At 42.6% G+C, this 20,071-nt stretch overlaps 1 protein-coding gene across 4 annotated transcripts in view; it reads left to right on the forward strand.

The window, feature by feature from the left end:
• LOC137521846 (protein KHNYN-like) overlaps nt 1-20,071 on the forward strand; it is a 43,357-nt gene that overhangs the window by 14,428 nt on the left and 8,858 nt on the right. For all 4 annotated transcript variants that reach the window (XM_068241671.1, XM_068241681.1, XM_068241652.1 and 1 more), the window contains 4 exons: nt 12,582-12,712; nt 16,895-16,991; nt 19,692-19,799; nt 19,895-20,002. In XM_068241671.1, coding sequence (XP_068097772.1) covers nt 12,582-12,712; nt 16,895-16,991; nt 19,692-19,799; nt 19,895-20,002 — 444 coding nt within the window. The remainder of the gene's footprint in view (nt 1-12,581; nt 12,713-16,894; nt 16,992-19,691; nt 19,800-19,894; nt 20,003-20,071) is intronic.

Here is a 20,071-nt window from a genome sequence, read left to right on the forward strand (position 1 = left end):
CTCTTATCACTAAGAATGAAGGACTCTGCACATTCCTGGATTTCCTATTGCCTGTCTCAGTGTTCTTTCACTGTCTCGTTCCAGTACTACCCATGCCTGCTGTGTGTTGCGGTACAACAAAGCTCCATTCTTGGACCTCTTCCCCTTTCCATTTGCACTCCTGGTCTGAGACTGTTAATATTCTTATGCAGTTTTCAGTATTACTTCAAAGCTGATGACACCCAAATTTCTCGCTTAGCTCATGACTTCTCTAACCTATCATGTGAAGAACCCAACTGTCTATTTGCTGTATAAAATAGAACTTATCTCCCACCATCGTTTTCCACTCTGATAATTGTTAAGCTGAAGCAGCACAGCAGGGAGCTGAAAGTGGTAGGTTTAGAAGGCCTGGGTTCTAGCATAGTAGGGGCAGCATTACAAGAAGACAAGGCAAAGATTTGCAATATAATTAGCTCAGGTGTGAGTATAAAAGTACTGTGAGACAAAGATTGGGTGCAGATTTACTTGGAGCCAGGTATGGAGAAGAGGGGTGGGGAGAGAAGTAGCATTACAGGGAGCCAAGGTAGGGTTATAAAATTACATGGAGCTGAGAGGTGGGGATGCAGAATAACCAAAAACAACAGTGTTAATCAGCATTGTAGGGAACCGAATAGGGTTTCAGAACTGCATGGACAATGAACAAAGCTGAAAAGGGAGGGTTGTTGAATTTTCCTTAGCTGCTGAACTGGGGTGCAGTATTTCTAGGAACAGAGGAGAAAGGGTATTTACAGCAGTACTGGGAACATGGATGTCCTAAATACATTAGGGTGTGCTGTGTGTGAGGGAGGTGGAAAAAGGATGTGGTTTTGTGAGTGTGGGCGATGTGTATGGTGTATTATTTCTTATGTGGTACGTGTGTTTGTGTGTCTATGTCAGTTGCTTAGTAGGTTGATGTAGAAGAGTGTGTGCTTGCATAATGAGAGGATGGCATTTCCAATATTACACAAAGACTTTCACAGGAATGAACTAACCTGCCAAACTTACTCCAAGGACTCAGTGACCAAAATTTACAAAACAGACTTAACCAACCAGACTCAAGGGATCACAGAGTGAAGATTACTTCCATAGCCTACACCCTAAAATATTTAGATATAGATGTATACATGGGGTTTTAGCTGGTTCTTTTTCTTATCCTAGGACAAAAAAATGCACATAAATTAACCCATATGCCAGTGTCTCTCAAACCTGTCCTCTTGACTCCTCAACTCTGCATGTTTTGCAGCAACCTCACCTATGCACAGGTGAGGTAATTAGTGTCTCAGCTACATGGAATCCACCTATCTGAGACACTAATTACACCATCTGTGCATAAGTGAGGTTGCCTGCAAAACATGCACTGTTGGAGAGTCAAGAGGACAGGTTTGAGAAACACTGCCATATCTGTAACTCACCTATGAATTACCACATTCAGTGTTACCATTATGTGGAGATAGGATAGCACTACGCTGACATTACCAGGCACAACACCAGGCCAGGGGTTGTCTAAAGAGTTCCCATAACTACCAGCATGGAGCCTTTGAAGAGGAGGTTGTGTTGCATTCTTGTGGGGCTCTTCTTCCTAAGCAATACCAGCCCATGTGGTTCTTGACATTTGGATTCTCTAGGGTGAGAATATGAGGTGGCAAATCATAATAAGTGTAAAAATAGCCTTAGAGTTAAAATGAAAATGAGGTAAAAATAAACTGATTTATCTCATCAGTTTATTTTCACCTGGGGATCACTTTAAGTATCCATATATCACCATCTGCCATAGTTACATTAATAAGTAGAAACCTCCCAAGTTGGTCTATAATTTAATAAAAATCCTAACATTTTTTCCTGTTGGACTCCAAGCGCTTTAGAGCTGCAGCCACTAAGAGAGCACTCAATAGGCCACCCTGAAGTGTTAAAGGGACTTGTCCAAGGACTTCTTGACTGAATAGGTGCTGAACTAGAAGAGCCAAGATACAAGCACAGGTCTCCTGTGTCAGAGGCGTTGCCCTTAAAGGGAACCTTAACTGAGCTAGTAAAAAAAAGTCTCACCTATCTGGGGCCCCCTGGGGAAGTCCTGTGCCCGCACTGTCTCAAACAGATCCTCCGGTTCCCCACAGGCAGCTAGTTTTGGGAGTGCGCATGCGGGGCTGTAGCCGCACGCATACTTGATTGTGCACCCGCTGCTGTGGCCGTCCTGTGCAGGCGCAGAATGCCTGCTACGTGTACGTTTGTACGTGATATGCGTACTGTGCCTGTGCAGAACAGCCACAGTGGCGGGAGTGCGATCAAGTATGCACACGTCCAGAGTCGTGCAGGAGTACAGCCGAAAACTAAACTAGCTGCTAGTGGGGAACCGGAGGATCGGTTTGAGACAGCGCGGGCACAGATCGTCTGCAGGGGACTGGGGGAAGCCCCAGGTAAGTGAAACTTTTTTTCTGATGACCAATTTGATTTCCTGTAGGGCCACACTTTTTTGAATGTAAATACAAAGTGGGGGGCTTGAGATGGTGTGTACTTGAGGTGTTCTGTGGAGATGGTGTGGACCCCCAGACCTCCTTGTTATGCAGGGAAAGTAGATGGATCAGCAATCTGGGAACGCTCGCCCAGAATGGGATGAACAAGAACTTTAATTTGAAATGTTTTCTGTAAACTTCCCTTTGTGATTAGCAATATGGCTTGTCTCTTTAAGTTTTTGCCCACTCATTAATTTAGTGTGTGTGTTTTATGCTAATTGTTGCACCTAAATGTGGTTTTGCACAATCATTCTGTAAGCATTTTAGAAAGACTGCATTGGTCGAAATGTTGTGCTCTCTACTTTGGTACCTGAGGTAGGAGACTTATGGAAGCTGCCATATTTATTTCCTTTGAAACGATACCAGTTGCCTGGCAGTCCTGCTGATCTTTCTGGTCAGTAGGGTCTAAATAACACACCTGAAACAAGCATGCAGCTAATTTTGTCAGATTTGTCACAGACATCTGATCTGCATGCTTGTTCAGGGTCTATGGCTAAAGGCAGAGGCTCAGCAGGACAGCCAGGCAATGTGCATTATATAAATGGAAATAATTATATCAGCCTCCATATCCCTCACACCGGGGTTCCCTTTAATACCACCTGCAAATGCTAATCAACTCTGCCATGATTATGATAAGTTTCAGTTTCACTTTCCTTGTTGTTACGCTCCTCTAGTTTATGAACCATACTTGCAATTATTATTACACTACTATTTTTTTAATTTATTCATATAGTACCAACATCTTCTGTAGGACTAAACAGAGTACAAAACAATAGTGGGGAGGACAGATACATGAGTAGTTCAATTATAACATTCAACTACACAAGTGCAAAATACATGTATAGTTGATTGGTTTAAAGTGTACCCAATGCAGTTTGAGATGTAAAAAAGGGATACAGAGGCATGTTCCCATCTGAAGGACATGCCTCTGTGAGCCCTCCTTGCATCTTTCAGTGTCCCCTGCTCCACGCTAACCCCCCCCCCCCCCCCCGGAATTTGCCAACATGCAGCTTGTCGGCAAACTAATAAGGAACTCCTGTGTAACTCCCCCTCCCTGTCTATCAGAGCCTTCTCACTGGCTCTCCACTGCCTGCTCCTTGCCTCTCCCCCGCCCCCTCCACGCCAATCAGCGATATGTGCTCTCTGAGAAGAGCACAGAGCTGCTTCTGCAGCGTTGTGACCCCAAAGGCCACAGAAGCAAAAGTAAATAAGAAGAAGAGGACATAGGAGCGGTAATGGACGCTGCCTGATCCGCCTAAAAACTACAAAAAAAGTGTAATTAGCATGGTCCTGTGGTACCTCCCTGTCAGGTTGTGCCTTAGACCAGGGTTTTTTAATCTTTTTACAGACTGTACCAGTTTTATCACATGACTAGGGATCAGGCCGACCACGTGCAGGGGAGTTACGGTAGTGAGGTGAATAACACACTGATAGCTGCACACACCACATGCAGCGATATCACAAGCCCCCCCCTTGCTGTGTGCATGACAGGACCTACTGGCTCAAACAACAGCTTTTGCCAAGTGAAAGGTTAATGTTAATATAACATGAAAGAAACACACATCTACCATAACAGGTAAGCTCACTCATCTCATTTAGTACTGTGATCCTTTGTACATGCCTTACGAGACTTTAAGTTCTTCAGAAGAGGATGTAGAACACTTTCTGTTTCCACTGCTGAATTTTGCTATTTATGGACAGTGACGTTCAGTTGCTTAACAAAATGTGACACTTCCTCTTTAAGGGAAAATGACATCCGTGTTTACTCCACAGCAGGTGTTTTCTGCACCATCCATTAAGCATTCCCCACACACTCTTTCATGTGTATATCTTATACTTTCCATGACTCATAACACATACTGGTGAGACTCATAAAGATTGCAGTCACCTCGTGAATGTCTGCCCATCTTCTCATTCAGGCCGGGTACATATTACATTATAATAATTGTTATTGTGTACTGATTATTAATATTGTGCACTAATATCTTTCAAGGTGGTCTACACAATATATACAGGTGACAATCAAAAAATTAAAATATGCAAAAGTTCATTTATTTAAGTAATTCAACTTAAAAGGTGAAACTATTATATGGAATAGACTAATTGCATGCAAAGCGAGATATTTGAAGCCTTTATTTGCTATAATTGAGATGATTATTGCTTACAGCTTATGAGAACCCTGAAATCAAAATCTCAGGCCATTAGAATATTGTGAACAGGTTCAATATTCTAGGCTCAAAGTTTCAGACTTATTAATCCAAAACACCTGCAAAGGGTCCCTGAACCTTTTTTTTTTTTAGTTTTTTTTTATTATATCATGTAGCGAGCCCAGGGCTCGCTACATGATAGCCGCTGCTCAGCGGCATCCCCTGCCCGCTTCGATCGTGTTCGGCGATCTCCGATCAGGAAATCCCGTTCAAAGAACGAGATTTCCTGGAGGGCTTCCCCCGTCGCCATGGCGACGGGGCGGGATGACGTCACCGACGCCGGGACATCATTGGGAGTCTCGAACCACCCTTCAGCGCTGCCTGGCACTGATTGGCCAGGCGGCGCACGGGGTCTGGGGCGCACAGCGCGACGGATAGCGGCGGGGCGGCGGCGATCGGTGTGCTGACGCAGCTAGCAAAGTGCTAGCTGCGTGCAGCAAAAAAAAAAAATTAAACAAATCGGCCCAGTAGGGCCGGAGAAAACCTCCTGCGCGGTAGTTCGAGATTACCACCAAGGAGGTTAAAGGAAACCAGAGATGAACGCTTTGGCACAAAATAAACATATCGTCCAGTAGATTTTACAAAAATAAATACTATACCTGGTATTTTCGCCGCTCTGGTTTGCCGTTTTTTTGTTTTTTTTTACTAAAACGCCATTCAAAACACAGTTAAAGGGATACTGTAGGGGGGTCGGGGGAAAATGAGTTGAACTTACCCTGGGCTTCTAATGGTCCCCCACAGACATCCTGTGCCAGCGCAGCCACTCCCCAATGCTCCGGCCCCGCCTCCGGTTCACTTCTGGAGTTTCAGACTTTAAAGTCTGAAAACCACTGCGCCTGCGTTGCCGTGTCCTCACTGCCGCAGATGTCACCAGGAGGGTACTGCGCAGGCCCAGTATGGTCTGTGCCTGCGCCGTATACTCCTGGTGACATCAGGGGGAGCGAGGACATGGCAATGCAAGCACAGTGGTTTTTAGACTTTAAAGTCTGAAATTCCAGAAGTGAACCAGAGGCGGGGCCGGAGCATTGGTGAGTGGCTGCACGGGCACAGGATGTCTGCGAGGGACCATTAGAAGCCCCAGGTAACTTCAACTCATTTTCCCCCGACCCCCCTACAGTATTCCTTTAATGAGAAAAGCATATTGTTTAGTGGGCTGTGTGTAAAATGAAATCAACATTTCTAAAAAAAAACCTCTTTTGACAAAACAAATATAGATTACAATTTTTTTTTCAATATACCCTTACATTAGCAGCTCCTCCCATCTCATCACAGCTCTCTGTGATGCTGCAAGTATACAGAAAGGAGAAAGCAGAGCCAGAAGGGGGCAGACTTGGGCTTGAAAAGACATCAGAGAACACAGACTCAGCTATAATGATTCCTGAGCAAAGCCAGACTCAATGCTCAGTCAGGGATTTTATCAGGGGCAGGGCTGATGATAAGCAGGCTGAGCAGTGAAGGATGAAACAGAGAACAGGGTAGGTGTTTTCTCTAATGTTCCCACTGATATATATGGTAAAATACATGAGGGTGATTCATCTCTGGTACACTTTAAATCAGTCTGGTTCAGTAGGAATTGCAACCATGGGAAAGACTGCTGACCTGATAGTTGTGCAGAAAACCATCATTGACATCCCCCGAGGTAGTTGCAAATTAAGTTGGATGCTCCCAAACTCCCACATAACTTTAGATTAATGTGCTTTGACACAACACTTTGGGAATATCCAACTTGTTTTGCAATTGCCTTTTGAGGATTTCCATACTTATGGAGGGTATAACTTTTGAAATTGGTAACATCATCGATCGGGCATGCTCTATTACCTATTTTAATTTCATAATTAAATTGGATAGTCAATCGGCTACCAAGTCAGGTAGTATATGGCCACCTTAACTGTTCTATTTGGCTTACTGAGGAGGACGTGATATGCATCTAACTGACTGGAGGCTTGTGGTAGTCACTGATGGACTGCCGCTGTGCATGTGCTGCAGTTGTGGCTTGCCTTTGTAAGTAGATTCTACCTGATAGATCAGTTTTAATTTGTAATTCTCAAAGTACCGCATAAGCTGAAAAAGTGTGGGCACCTCTTCATTACAGCTTTAACTCAATAAAGCTAAAATAGGTAAAAACAAACAAACAAAAGATTAACTTGGTGGTAAGATATTTTGTATTACCACATTCCTTGGACTAGTAGTTAAAGAGACCGGGAGATGAGTCTTCCTGCTGTTTACTTACTTACCCGGGCTATCTCCTGCCCCATAAGCATGGATGTGTCCCTCGCCGTCCTCCCGCAGTCCTCCGTTCAGCCGCAGTCAACTCCCGGTACGCGGCTCAGCCGGACTCAGTCTGACTGAGTGACTTCAGCCGGGCCCTTCTGCGCTTGATGTCATTGAGCCGCTTACCGGGGAAGATTGCGGCTGAACGTAGGCGCTGAGGAGGACACCGAGGGACACATCCATGCTTATGGACAGGCCCGGATTTACATCACAGGAGCCTATAGGCACAGATGTCTTGGCACCCTCCAGAAACCCACAAACCCCCGCTGAACCGCACAGAAAGTGTGCTGGCTGGCCCAGCTGTCACTTCTCCCTTACCTGTAATAGGTAGCTACAGGTGTACCTTAGCATTAGGTAACCAGCTAGTGGTGCCCTGACTGAAGGGAGATCTTGTCAGTGAAATGCAGAGAGCCAGGTGACTAAACTCTCATTTACGCTTTGCTCAGGACTATGCATAGGGAAGGAGGGAGGCGCTAGGGGAAGGGAGGGAGCCGCCCCTTCATCAAAAGGCTCCTGTAGGCGCGTGCCTACATTGCCTAATGGTAAATCCGGCCCTGCTTATGGGGCTGGAGGAAACCCCGGGTAAGTAAAAAAAACAGCAGGAAGACTCAGCTCTGAGTCTTTTCAAGCAAAATGGATCGCTGAAATCACCATTAAACCCAACTGATGCTCAACTACTACTGTAAACCTCTGGCTATAATTAGTTCACAGGCTTCGACCATGCGCCTGTATAAATATGTGCAATGTATGATAAATTCTGATGTAGTAAACTTTGATTTAGTAAACTACTTGGCCAGGGCCCTTGAAGTTTTCTATAAAAACATTCTCCTCTATCTGCTTCTGTGCTACCTAGTTCCTCTTCGGACTCTGCATTGTTTTGCACACATGTGTATCTGTATATGTCAGCATCTCCGTACCTGGCAAGATACCAACCGTCGCCTATAATTGCTTGCACAGACATGCTCTGCATGTAGAACCATCTATTGCTGTTTTACAAAACTTAGAGTGTGAGGTATGCAAAGCAGCAGCCAAGAAAGCCAGAGGCTAGCTAGGGCACTGGAACCATTGTACGGCTAGAAGGCAGAATGGACTCCATTAACCACTTGACCACTGAGGAGTTTTTACCCCTTTAAGACCAGAGCAATTTTCACCTGTCAGCTCTCCTCCCATTTTTTCGCCAATAACTTAATCACTCCTAATAACACCAAAATGATCTATATCTTGTCTTTTTTTCGCCACCAATTAGGCTTTCTTTGGGAGGTACATTATGCTAAGAATGATTTTATTCTAAACACATTTTAATTGGAATAATAAGAAAAAAATTGAAAATATTTATTATTTCTCAGTTCTCTGCCACTATAGTGTTAAAATAAAACTTTCTACTGTGGATAAAACCTACACATTTTATTTGCCTATTTGTCCCAGTTTTTGCAACTGTTAACCCCCCTGGCGTTACAATAAAATAGCTAGGGGGGCAGCACTTTAAAAAAATTTTTTTTTTTTAAATCATGTAGATAGCCTAGCGCTAGCGGTATCCCCCCTCCCCTTCCGATCGCCTCCGGCGATCAGAGCAAACAGGAAATACCGTTCATAATGGGATTACCCCCGTCACCATGGCGACGATCGGGATGAGGTCATCGACATCATCCACGTCATGGCGTCGGAGGGAGTCCCGATCTACTCAGCGCTGCCTGGCCGTGATTGGGCAGGCTGCGCAAGGGGTCTGGGGGGAAGGGGCGGCGCTGCGCGTTGGGTGGCGGCGATCGTGTAGTACACGCAGCTAGCTGCGTGTAACAAAAAAAATTGTGCAAATCGGCCCACCAGGGCCTGAGAAATCCTCCGCGGCGGCTTAGCCCGAGCTTAGCTCGGGCTTACCGCCATGGAGGTTAAAATATTTCCCTAGTACAATGTATGGCACCAATATTTTATTTGGAAATAAAGGTGAATTTTTTTCAGTTTTGCGTCCATCATTAATTATTAGTCCACAAATTAAAAAATAACAGTAATATGCCCTCTTGACATACCTATTTCAGTCAAGGCAACTATTTATGTATTTTTTTATTTTTTCTATACAAAAAAAATGTATGGGTACTGTGGGGGAGTTTGGAAGGGATATAGTTAATTTTAGATGTACGTGTTGGTATTTTTATTAAATAAAATGTGTTTAGATGTAGTTTTACTATTTGGCCACAAGATTTTCTCACTCATTATTTCCGATTCACGTGAACACTACTGCGTGGCACTGTAACTTCAGGAAGATATGACACAGGTATCTAATTGATGCTGCCGTTCATTGCGTTCCCATTCAGGTGCAGTGAGAAGTTAATGTGAACAAATTCTGGATGCCAATGTCAAACATACACTGATGAAGCTAAGGTTGAAAATAACATGGTTTCTAGAACAAGGGGGGACACAGAGGCATGTTCCCTGCTGCATGACATGCCTCTGTCTGTGTGTGTGTGTCCCGCGCCACTCTCTCACTGCCCCCCCCCCACACACACACACTGCTGTGCTACATGCGATTGTCGCCAGTCTCAAGGGGAAGGGAGGCGAAGTATTCCCTGCTTAAACGGCTACTGGGGGCGTTCCTGCAGGCCTTCCCCAGTTGCCATTGGGCAGCTCTCCCTCTTCACAGCCGCTCCTTCACCTCCTTGCACGCTGCTCTGTGTGTGAGATACACAGAGCAGCTCTTCCAGCGTCGTGACCCCGGGGGTCACAGAATGGAAAGTAGATTACTGCAGGCCAAAGGAGCAGCAGGGATTGTGGCTACCTGATCCATACAGTCCCTCGGATCAGGTAGCATTGTTTTTTTTTTTTATTTGCGTCACCACCTCAGGTTCCCTTTAACATTTCCAAGTATGCTGGTTTAATGCACTCTTTCCTGCAGTATCTGTTCTCTATTTTTGTTTAACAAAATGAATATGTAGTGTGGCCAGGGGTGCACAAGCAATTGCATCCAACTGTAACTAACCCAATTTGTCCTGTTGGTATTGACAATTTATTTGTTAAGGCAAGTTTAGGGAAAGTTGTAGGTATTTCTCACTAGACAGATGGTTTATGGTTTAGTGATTTCCTCAGGAGAACAGAGGAAAAAAAAACACCTGGGTAGACGGAGATGAGTTTACAACTTCAGTCAAGCTTACCTGCTTTATGCGTCATCTCTGGGCAGATTTCTTCTTGCTTCCTGTTTTGGGAACATAAAGCTTTCTGTTGAGGTTCTTGTCTCTGCATGTTCCTTTAGAGAACAAATAAGGAGCTAGTACAGTAACACTGTCACCAGGTCCTGGATTGCTCTAGTCTCTGCTTGTTCCTGGAGAGAACAACTAAGGAGCTAGTATAGTAACACTGACACCAGGTCAGACATTTTGATATCTTGGTCAGGTTGGATATAGAAGTAGTGCATGCGTGATAGTGGAGTAAAATTGCCAGTTCTACCATGAAGATGCTATGAAACTGGAACCTAAAGCCTATTGTATAAATTAAAGTGAACCTAAAGAGACGTTTAAAGTATTAAACTGAGAATGAACCAAGGAAGCTGGGTACTTACATTGCACCTGCTCCTTTTGTTCCCCCCTGTTAGTATTGTGCAGTGATCTGTTCTGAGACAAGCTTCAAGCAAACCCAACTGTCAGAGAAAGATTGACTTACCAGTGCATGCCCCCAGTGTAAGTTCAATCCCCACTCACCCTTCCCACGCCAGTCCACCCTTTCACTTGGCAAGGGATTGATCTCATACTGTGGGTGGTGAGGGTTGGAGGCAGGTACTGCGTCTGGGTCAGGATCCAAATTACTACTCTGATAGATTCCCTGGAACTTTACATACGGATATTCCACTATATACTCCACTTCACTAGGTGAAAAGGATATGGACTGTGCAAGTGTATCCTTCCAACTACATGGGACTATTTTAAAAGTATTTTTTTTTACCTTCACTTCATTTTCAGTTAATTGTACAAATGTTGGTAAGCTGCATGCTGAGCAGATTTAGCAACGTGTTCATCAAGTTGGATAAAAAACAGCCTGTAATGTAACTACAGTTCCATTCCTTCACCCCATTTGACGGCTGCTTGGCTGTGTATGATGCATTGGGAGATTTGGCAGAGGCTGGGGATGGACATAGTGAAACAAATGTCCGGCTGATTATGGTGACCTCAGTAAAGGGGGATGAAAGGTAAAATTACATTTTTGCTTTAAAACATTAAACACAGTAAAAAGTGTATAAGGTGCCCATATACTATATGTAGTATACAGGTGCCCATAAACGTTTACATTTCCACCCAACGTGGAAAACAATCCTTCTGAATCTGATCAGAGAAATATGACACCCCCCCCCCCCCCCCCCCCCCTAATACATGGCACACAGATTTTCAATAAATGTGACCGGAAAATCTGTTGAGCCACAGTGTAATGCTATGGAACATTGATCAACCACCACTCCCCTGGCGCATCCGATCAACCAAAATCTTCTGTCCAATCATAATTTCAGTCAATGTTGCAGTTTCATAATTAGTGAGCAAATAAAGGAGAGAGTTTTTCTACTTCCCTCTGGATACAGCAGAAACATTTCTGCATTGTTTACACAGCTCAGTACACTTTAACATAATGTGGTTATTAATTAGCTGCTAAATTCAGTGAAAAGTTTTAGTATTAACCCTCCAGTAACTTGGAAACCATTTACCGTTTATCATTTTGCTATTCGTTTTTTGCTGTGTTTAATTCTTTACACCATATATAAAATTTGAATTTTAGGATGAGAGTTCAATTTCACCTAACAGTGTTACCCAGTGACTGTAGATGTAAACTTTCTTTTTTAATGCTGCAAGACAATGCTTATTGTATGTAGAAGGTTTACACTTTTGGACTGCTGTTAGCTAATGATGAACAGATATTGCTGGAAGTGGAGGCAAACTAAAAAATGATAGCCACTAGCTATTAATCAAGTAGCTGCCAGCTGAATGATTATTACAGCTGCTGGGTAATTGATTGCAGCTAGTGGTTTTCATTTACTAGCTCTGATTCAGGTTCGTGAGCCAGTGGACATGTATGTTATGACGCAGTTCCCCAACCCTGTCCTCAAGGCCCACCAACCGTACATGTTTTGCAGAAAACCACAAACATGCACAGGTGAGGTAATAAGTGTCTCTGCAGAGCTGATTAACTACCTCTGTAGATTTCCACAAAACATGCCCTGTTAGTGGGCCTTCAAGACAGGGTTGGAGAACATGTGTCAATAGAATTGTACGATCAGAACCAGGGCTGGGCAGAGGCGAGAGAGGCTTCAGCCTCAGGGCGCAGTGTAGGAGGGGGTGCACAACTCAATCAGCAATCATTCCCCTATTGTGTCTGAAGCAGAGAGAAATAAGAAAACGGGATACATGGCAGTGACTGCAAGCCAGATAACTAGAGATTAAGGTGTTGGGGGCCCTGGGGCGCCTGTTAGTCTAATAGCAATCTGTGTGTGACAGTTGGGGTGGGAGGGATTGAGGGGCGCACTTTGGTGTCTCAGCCTTGAGTGTTGGAGGACTTATTCCTGCTCTGATCAGAACTGTTGTCAACATTATCATACTTTCTTCTACAGACATGGCCTCCACAGCCATTTCTCCTGCCGTGGCATTGCGCTGGCTGTGCAGCACTTCTGGGATCGAGGACATCGGGAAATTACTGTGTTTGTGCCTCAGTATAGGATGAAAAAGCACAGTAAAATTAAAGGTATCTGCCCACATCATAAATGTCTATAAATGTATTTTCAAATTTCCAAGCCAAGGGACTATGGTGGTATATGTAACAACTGCAACCCATTATTAGAAGTCAATCCAACAGTTGGATTGACTTCTAATCACTCTTATCAGCTGTTTGAACAATAGCAAAACACTTTTATTAGTTGTTTCAACTTGTTTCACAACAAAAGTTGTATGGGGCTCAACAGACAGGGTTGGCAGATAGTTGGACAGATAGTTGGTAGGTGTGTATGAACCTTTACAGACAATCCAATCATTTTGATCAAATTGTTAATTGCTGGGAAATTAATGTTGGTAAATGCATGCAAGGCCTTATGCAGCACAATTGTCAACCAGCTTTTGTTGTGAAACAAGTTGAAACAACTAAAAAAACATTTTGCTATAGTTCAAAAAGCTGATAAGACTGATAAGAAGTCAATCCAACAGTTGAATTTGAACAATAGCAAAATACTTTTTTTAGTTGTTTCAACTTGTTTCACACCAAAAAGCTGTTTGACAATTGTGCTGCATAAAGGAATGCTGTTGAGCATGTGAATGGGGCTTAACAGACAAGTCTGTCATATAGTTGGACAGATAGTTGGTAGGTGTGTATGAACCTTTAAAGACAGCTGTTGAGCATGCGAATGGGGCTTAACAGAGAAGTATGGTAGATAGTTGGACAGATTTGTTGGTAGGTGTGTATGAGCCTTTAGGTAGAAGTGAATTCTACTGCCGACCAATCAGTAACAAGCATTAAATAATGATTTTATTGTCTTTTAAAGCGGACCCAAACCAAACATTTTTTTAATTCAAAATATTTAGTTGCACCCCTCTGACACATACAAAGATAAATAAACACTCCTTCAAGCCTATGAGCATTTTAGTGCATGCTTTTCATCCTTCTCTTTCAATAACTAGGGTTATACAGGTGGCAGCCATTAGCAATTCCTCCATTGCCAGACACTACTTTCTCCAGCATTTTGCCGGATTCTGTCCCGACAATTTGAAAGGAAGGGAGGGGTTTCTCCAAAAAATGTAAAATATTTTATATTTGTCATCATGCAGCTGAAAAAAGGCTGCTATTTATTATTATAATTTAGAAAATACATTTTATTTCTGAAATCTTGTATTTTTAATTTGGGTCCCCTTTAAGAGTTTGGGTGTGATGGTAAATATCGATCCTGCATATGGAACACTGCATGTACTATATGTGCAAACAGCCAATCAATTTAAAATGGCAGGAGCGGGAAGCCCGCTGGCACTTGCAAGGAAGAAGAGTTTTGGTGGAAAAGCAACCCCACATATGAATCCATTTCTCTGGCACTCTTTTCTGATTAATTGCTGATTGTGAAATTCTGTATAAGGTCTTGCTGCACAAAGACGCCAGGGGGTTGATGGTGCTGACATAAATTGCCTCAGCTAGGACATGCTGACAAGAAATCTGCTGATCAACCTGAATACTTGGATCAGTTGTTTATGTATGGTTACAGGTGAAACTCTAAAAACCTAGAATATCGTCATCCTGGCCACAATTCAGAAATTTAGGTCTATCTGTAAGTATAAGGCGACCCCCAAGCTTTATTCAGTCAGACCTACATTTTTCAACTTATAGATGAGGATATACAGTGTATTATTATTTTTAAACTGGCTTGCTACAGCTATAATGGGAACTTTGTATTATCCATCCATTAAGGCTAGCTGCAAGAAAATGCATTATAATGTACTGAAGTGTTTATTAAATCCACAGAACACAGTTATATTTAGTCTCAGTGTGTGGGTATGAGAGAGGCATAACAATGCTTTGTTGCAGTAGAGGAGGGAGACCCATGGTTCCATGCAAGTTCAGTCACCTCATGATCCTTTAGCTACACAGCTAACAGTGGGATCACTGGTAAATAGGTAAATGCTAGTGTAATAAAGATATACTGTATTTTGGGACTATAAGACTCACTTTTTCTCCCCCAAAAGTGGTGGGAAAAAGTCACTGCGTCTTATAGTCCAAAAGCAGGGAGTTCCTGACTTGTGAATGCCTGCCAATAAGAACCTCCAACCCGCCACAATGTCGGGGACTCCATGTACTGTGCCCATGCAGTGGAGGACACAGGGACAAACAGAGGACACAAAGGGGCATAGAGGAGGACAGAGGTGGACACATGAGGACACAGGGAGACACAAGAGGTAAAAGGGAGCATGAGGTACAAAGGGGGCATAATCCACAAGATGCCCCTTCACCATGGATGAACCAGGTTTAGTATATATTTTCCCCCTGGTTTTTGTCCTCTAAACCTAGGTGCGTCTTATGGTCAGGAGCGTCTTATAGTATTATCCAAAAAATACAGTATGTAAACTCTTTTTCCTAACTTAAAGTGGTATGAAACCCAGCATTTCGTCTTTGCTCTAAAAGAATATTTACAGCATATAATATGCTACCACAATTTTTTTCTAGCAAAACAGCATTCAAACAGTTAAACACAGAACTTTTTCAATAGAAAGCTCCCTGCAGTGAGAGTAGCATCCAAACTGGTTAAAACATTATCTTGTGTTTACTTAAAGCGGATCTGAGATGCAAAACTAACTATGACAAGTAACTTGTCTATATATCTTATCTAAAGTTTAGATAGTTTACACAGCAAATCTAGCTGCAAACAGCTTCAACAGTTTATGATAATTTATTCCTGTGATAAAATGAGAGCGGCCATGTTCTGTTTGTCACATTACACACTGGCAAGCTGATAGCATCTGCAGCCCTCAGCCTGTGAAAACATCACTCCCCTCTCCTCCTCCCCTCTGCCTCTGAAATCTCTGGCTAGTAACCTTCTCCTCCTCTTCCTGCCCAGACTCCCTTGCTACTAAGGCTCAGAGTGCCAAGGCGCTCTGGAAAAGCTGTGGGTGAGGCTTGTTTAGTTTATAAGGAATTAGAGTATTAAAACACAACAAAAAAAGTATTTGGCTTGAGGAATGCCCTTTATACTATATGAAAGGAACACAATTATGCAATGAGTGAAAGTATATCTCGGATCCACTTTGATTGTAGCAAGTGAAGAATGTAAACATTCCCTGCCAGTGCAGAAACGCCTTCTAATGTGTCCAGAACACAGACAGCTGCTCAAAAATCATTACTGGGTACATTACAATATAAATACACCAGTTATGAAGAAAATGCAATGGCAGCTTTCAGAGCAGATAAACTATACTTTGGGAACTTGTCATTTCTAAATGAATAATAATAATTGTGCACAAAAGCAAATATGATAACTGTATGTGTAAAAAGAAGAAAACACATTTTTATTGAATATTATGTCAGAGTTTAATACCCCTTTAAGTTTATTAACTGTATGTGTATAGTGACTTATTACACAAGGCTATACAGAGTACATAGAACCATTAATATCTGTGCCGGTCACCAATCTAGTTAACAGTTAAATATATTTATATACACATTGTCATAGCAGGGCAATTTGGTCAGAAGCCAGTTAGTGTACCACTACTTTTTGGGAAATTAGGGGGAAACTGGAGCAACTAGAGGAAACCCAAGCAGACATGAAAAGAACATACAGACTACGCAGACAGTTTCCCGGTGGGATTAAATATCAGAGTACTGGCCACTTAGATACTAGAGCAGTGCCCCACTCTTGTGTGTTTCTCATGTGTAGTGGAACTAATGGAAGTTAGGAAGTGACCATAAAAAAATCAGAGCTTTGCAAATCTATCAGCTGATTAAACTGATTATTTGCTCCTTCATGAGTTCCATGCCACACAAACAACACTATAGGCAGCCAAACACTTATAGATGGCCACAAGACTCCACCATCAGCTAGATCCCTCTCTGACTGAAAGGTGAGCATAATTTCTGCATGGCACAGGGCAGCACATTATATGAGGCAGATCTGGGGCCCAAGGGAAGCACATCTAAGATGAACAGGAGACCAGCCTGAAAACAAACACTGCTACTGCTGCGCACATGACAACAGGTACGACAACCAAACTAGTGTATCTGTCAGCACAACTTGCTTCAAAATGGTGAAAAAGCTGGATACATTGTCACTGCACAGAGAACATCATTTCAGAATTTGGTGATAACTCCTATACAGTCATGTCTACTTCATTATTCAAAGTGCAAACAAAATGATGTTAAAATGGCTAATGTTTTTTAAATGTTGTATCCCCTATTTAGAACAACACTTCTTAGTGGAGCTAAATCAATTGGGTCTTCTTTCCTTTACCCCTTCAAGAACTGTGGAAAGAAAAAGAATAGCATCCTATGATGACAGGTACCAATGTTGTCACATAAGAGTATGAATAAGTTGTATGTGCCGTTATTATCCTTTACTTGACTGGTCCTCACTTCCCTTTCATTGAACTAAATAAAGCATTTAGCAAACCTGAAAGAAGACTGGGGTGCAGTAATGAAACAGGAAGCTAAACCATCTCTTCTTAAAATATCCAATCCGGTGCAAGGAAATTGTAAACCTCTTCGCACAGGATTGATGTTTAAAAGACATCCAAGGTGAAAATAAATTGATGAGAAAAACTATTGTATCCACCCTCCTCCTTTTAAAAATGATTTTTTTTTTTAGATATACCACAGTTTTATTTTATAATTAAATCCAGTTTTTACTGTATCATTGTCTCTACTCAATATCACCTTCATTGAGTTCAAATCTATGAATTATTGACCCTTTTTATCTCTTTCTTGCTCTCAGAAGCAATTTTCTGACAGGAGAATAGTTTTATGGCTGTAATTAATTATCAGTGAGGGTTATGATATAGTCTGACCCAGTCCGACTCAAACAGAATCTGTCACTTGCATACCTGATGTTTAACTCTTTCAGGCAGAGAAAGGAAAAAAGGAACACAGCCTAGTTATTTGTGTGCTAGGCACTGTACATACACATGTATATATCATCATGTCACATGTCACCTTGGTTGTCCTTTAAGGTGAGTTGTAAAAGTGAACATGGCAACAGAGTGATTAAAGCCCCAGTTCAGACACAGTTTTCATATTGAATTTAATTTAACATTATTTTAAATTAATAATGTATAAAAATGTTTGTAAGAACATGGTTTTTGCTCTGATAGCTAGAGCCACGCCTCTTTGCTGACTAATAGCCTTTTATGGCTTCAGATTGAGATGAGGGGAAAGTGAGTGAGCAGGTAGCTGAAGATTGTCCAGGAGGAAATGAAGACTATGGAGTGGTGCAGCAGGTCATTTATACATAAATGATATACAAAAACTATGATGTGTAAAATGCATGTCAACTTGGGCATTAACACTCTTGCCTTGCAGCTGTAGAGTCCTGGATACAGATCCCACCGGGGTCATCTCGTCTCCCTCTACAGCCTCAGCTTCCTCGAAAATTACTTACTTACATTTTTAAAAATTGAAAAAGTTACTCTAAGACCAAGGAATGCAGAACAGGAATTGAATGCTGCATGTTTATTACACATTGTTTCCCTACCCCACAGAAACATCTTCAGACTCCTTGTATTGAAGCTTTTCTGGCAATTGCAGCCTTTGCCTCAGATCTCCTGGCATAGAGGGTTGGGTCCATAAAGTGTTAACCCATTAGCAACCACATATAGCAAAGCCATTTGTGGCTGCACAACCAATTTTTTTTTTAATTATTTTATTTTTTGCCACTGGGGAACTGTGCCTTCCCCAGCCTGGCAGGGTATGCAGAGCGGCGCAGGGAACTGCCATATTTACCTGTTCCAGACGGCTGGATGGCGTCTCCTTTCCTCCACGGGCGGCTCTGCAATGCCGACATCCTCTTCGAAGTTCTGATCACATGATATGACGTGATCGTAAACCCTGGGGGATTGTGTCAGTGGTACAGTCTCTTCCATCACCACTCTTCTACCTCCAGGTGGTGCTGCAATGCTGACACCATCCCCGGGTAATGATCACATGCTATATCATGTGATCAGAACTCCAAAGAGGATGCCAGGAGTGCAGCGCTACCGCTAGATGAAGAGGAGAAGCCGATCCAGCCACCCGGAAGAGGTAAATATAAAGAGGCTCCCTGTCACTCTGCATAGCTGCATTAGGCAGCTAAACAGCATATACCATTTTAAGACTCCCTAGCACAGATTATCTGTCTTGAGATATTGGGCTTGATTCATCTAAAGCAGCACGGCTTAATGATCGGTAGTGTGCTCTATGCACGCCTTACATAGCAGTGTGCACTACCATGTAAGGACTGTGCCTTCCTTAGTTACGCGCAAAGCAATACACGTAACATTAACTATGGTGGGCCCTGCTTCTGTGATGTATCGCTACCGCAATATTTTACTCACGGCCGCTACTGTATATTGCTATGTAAATTAATACAGTAGTGTCCGCAAGTGAAGTATCGTCACCCATAGTTAATGTTATGCGCATTGCAATGCGCGTAACTAAGGAACGCACAGTCCTTACATGGCAGCGCACACTGCTATGTAAGGCGTACATAGAGCACACTACGGATCATTAAGCCGCACTGCTTTAGCATCGCGGCTTGATGAATCAAGCCCATAGTGTGCAGGGCTGCTAACAGGTTAATCAGTAGACAAGGACAATCCATAATATGAAGGATCCAGGAAACACAAAGGCTTAGAAATCATTGTTTCCTGGATCATTCATATTGATTGTCCTCATCTCCTGATTAAATATTACTGGGAGGTGTGGTGGCACACCCAATTAGGGATGTTGATTGCTACTTTATATGTTTCTCCCATTTATATCTTTATTTTGGATCCATAAATTCCCATAGTAATGTCTCAAATGCTCATCGTGACTGGGGTGCAGAGCACAGTGGTTAGACGTACCCTAAAACAGTGGAACTTTCAATTCCAAGAGCAGGAAAGTGGGGTGAAGGTAATGCGCATGCACAGTACATGCACCTCACTATCCTGTATTACTCAAACCTATTAAATGAAACTGAGTTGAAAAGATGAAAATATTTTTCAGAATGCTGTGTTGTTTTACTCAGGTTCATGCTGCAGCTGGCTGAGAAGACAGATGGTGTAATAGTTACTAATGATTACCTTCGAGACATGTCTTTAGAATCCGAGGTTTGGCAAGCTATAATAAAAGACAGGTATGCACAGTCCACTTAAAAGAGCTATTCTTTCTACAGCTGTATCCATTTACCAATATTAATGCCCCCCTAATTGTTTTTGGGGAACATTACAGATTGCTACAGTACACCTTTGCTGGAGACATATTCATGGTTCCTGATGACCCCTTGGGTAGAAATGGGCCACCTCTGGACCAGTTCCTGACCAAGAACTTACTACCTAAGTAAGAGTTTTTGAACATAGGTCTGATGTGGTTTTTCAGTGTGCTTTTGAGTTATTTATTTTTATGCTG

The sequence above is a fragment of the Hyperolius riggenbachi genome, chromosome 1 (genome assembly GCF_040937935.1).
Source record: "Hyperolius riggenbachi isolate aHypRig1 chromosome 1, aHypRig1.pri, whole genome shotgun sequence".
NCBI lineage: Eukaryota > Metazoa > Chordata > Amphibia > Anura > Hyperoliidae > Hyperolius > Hyperolius riggenbachi.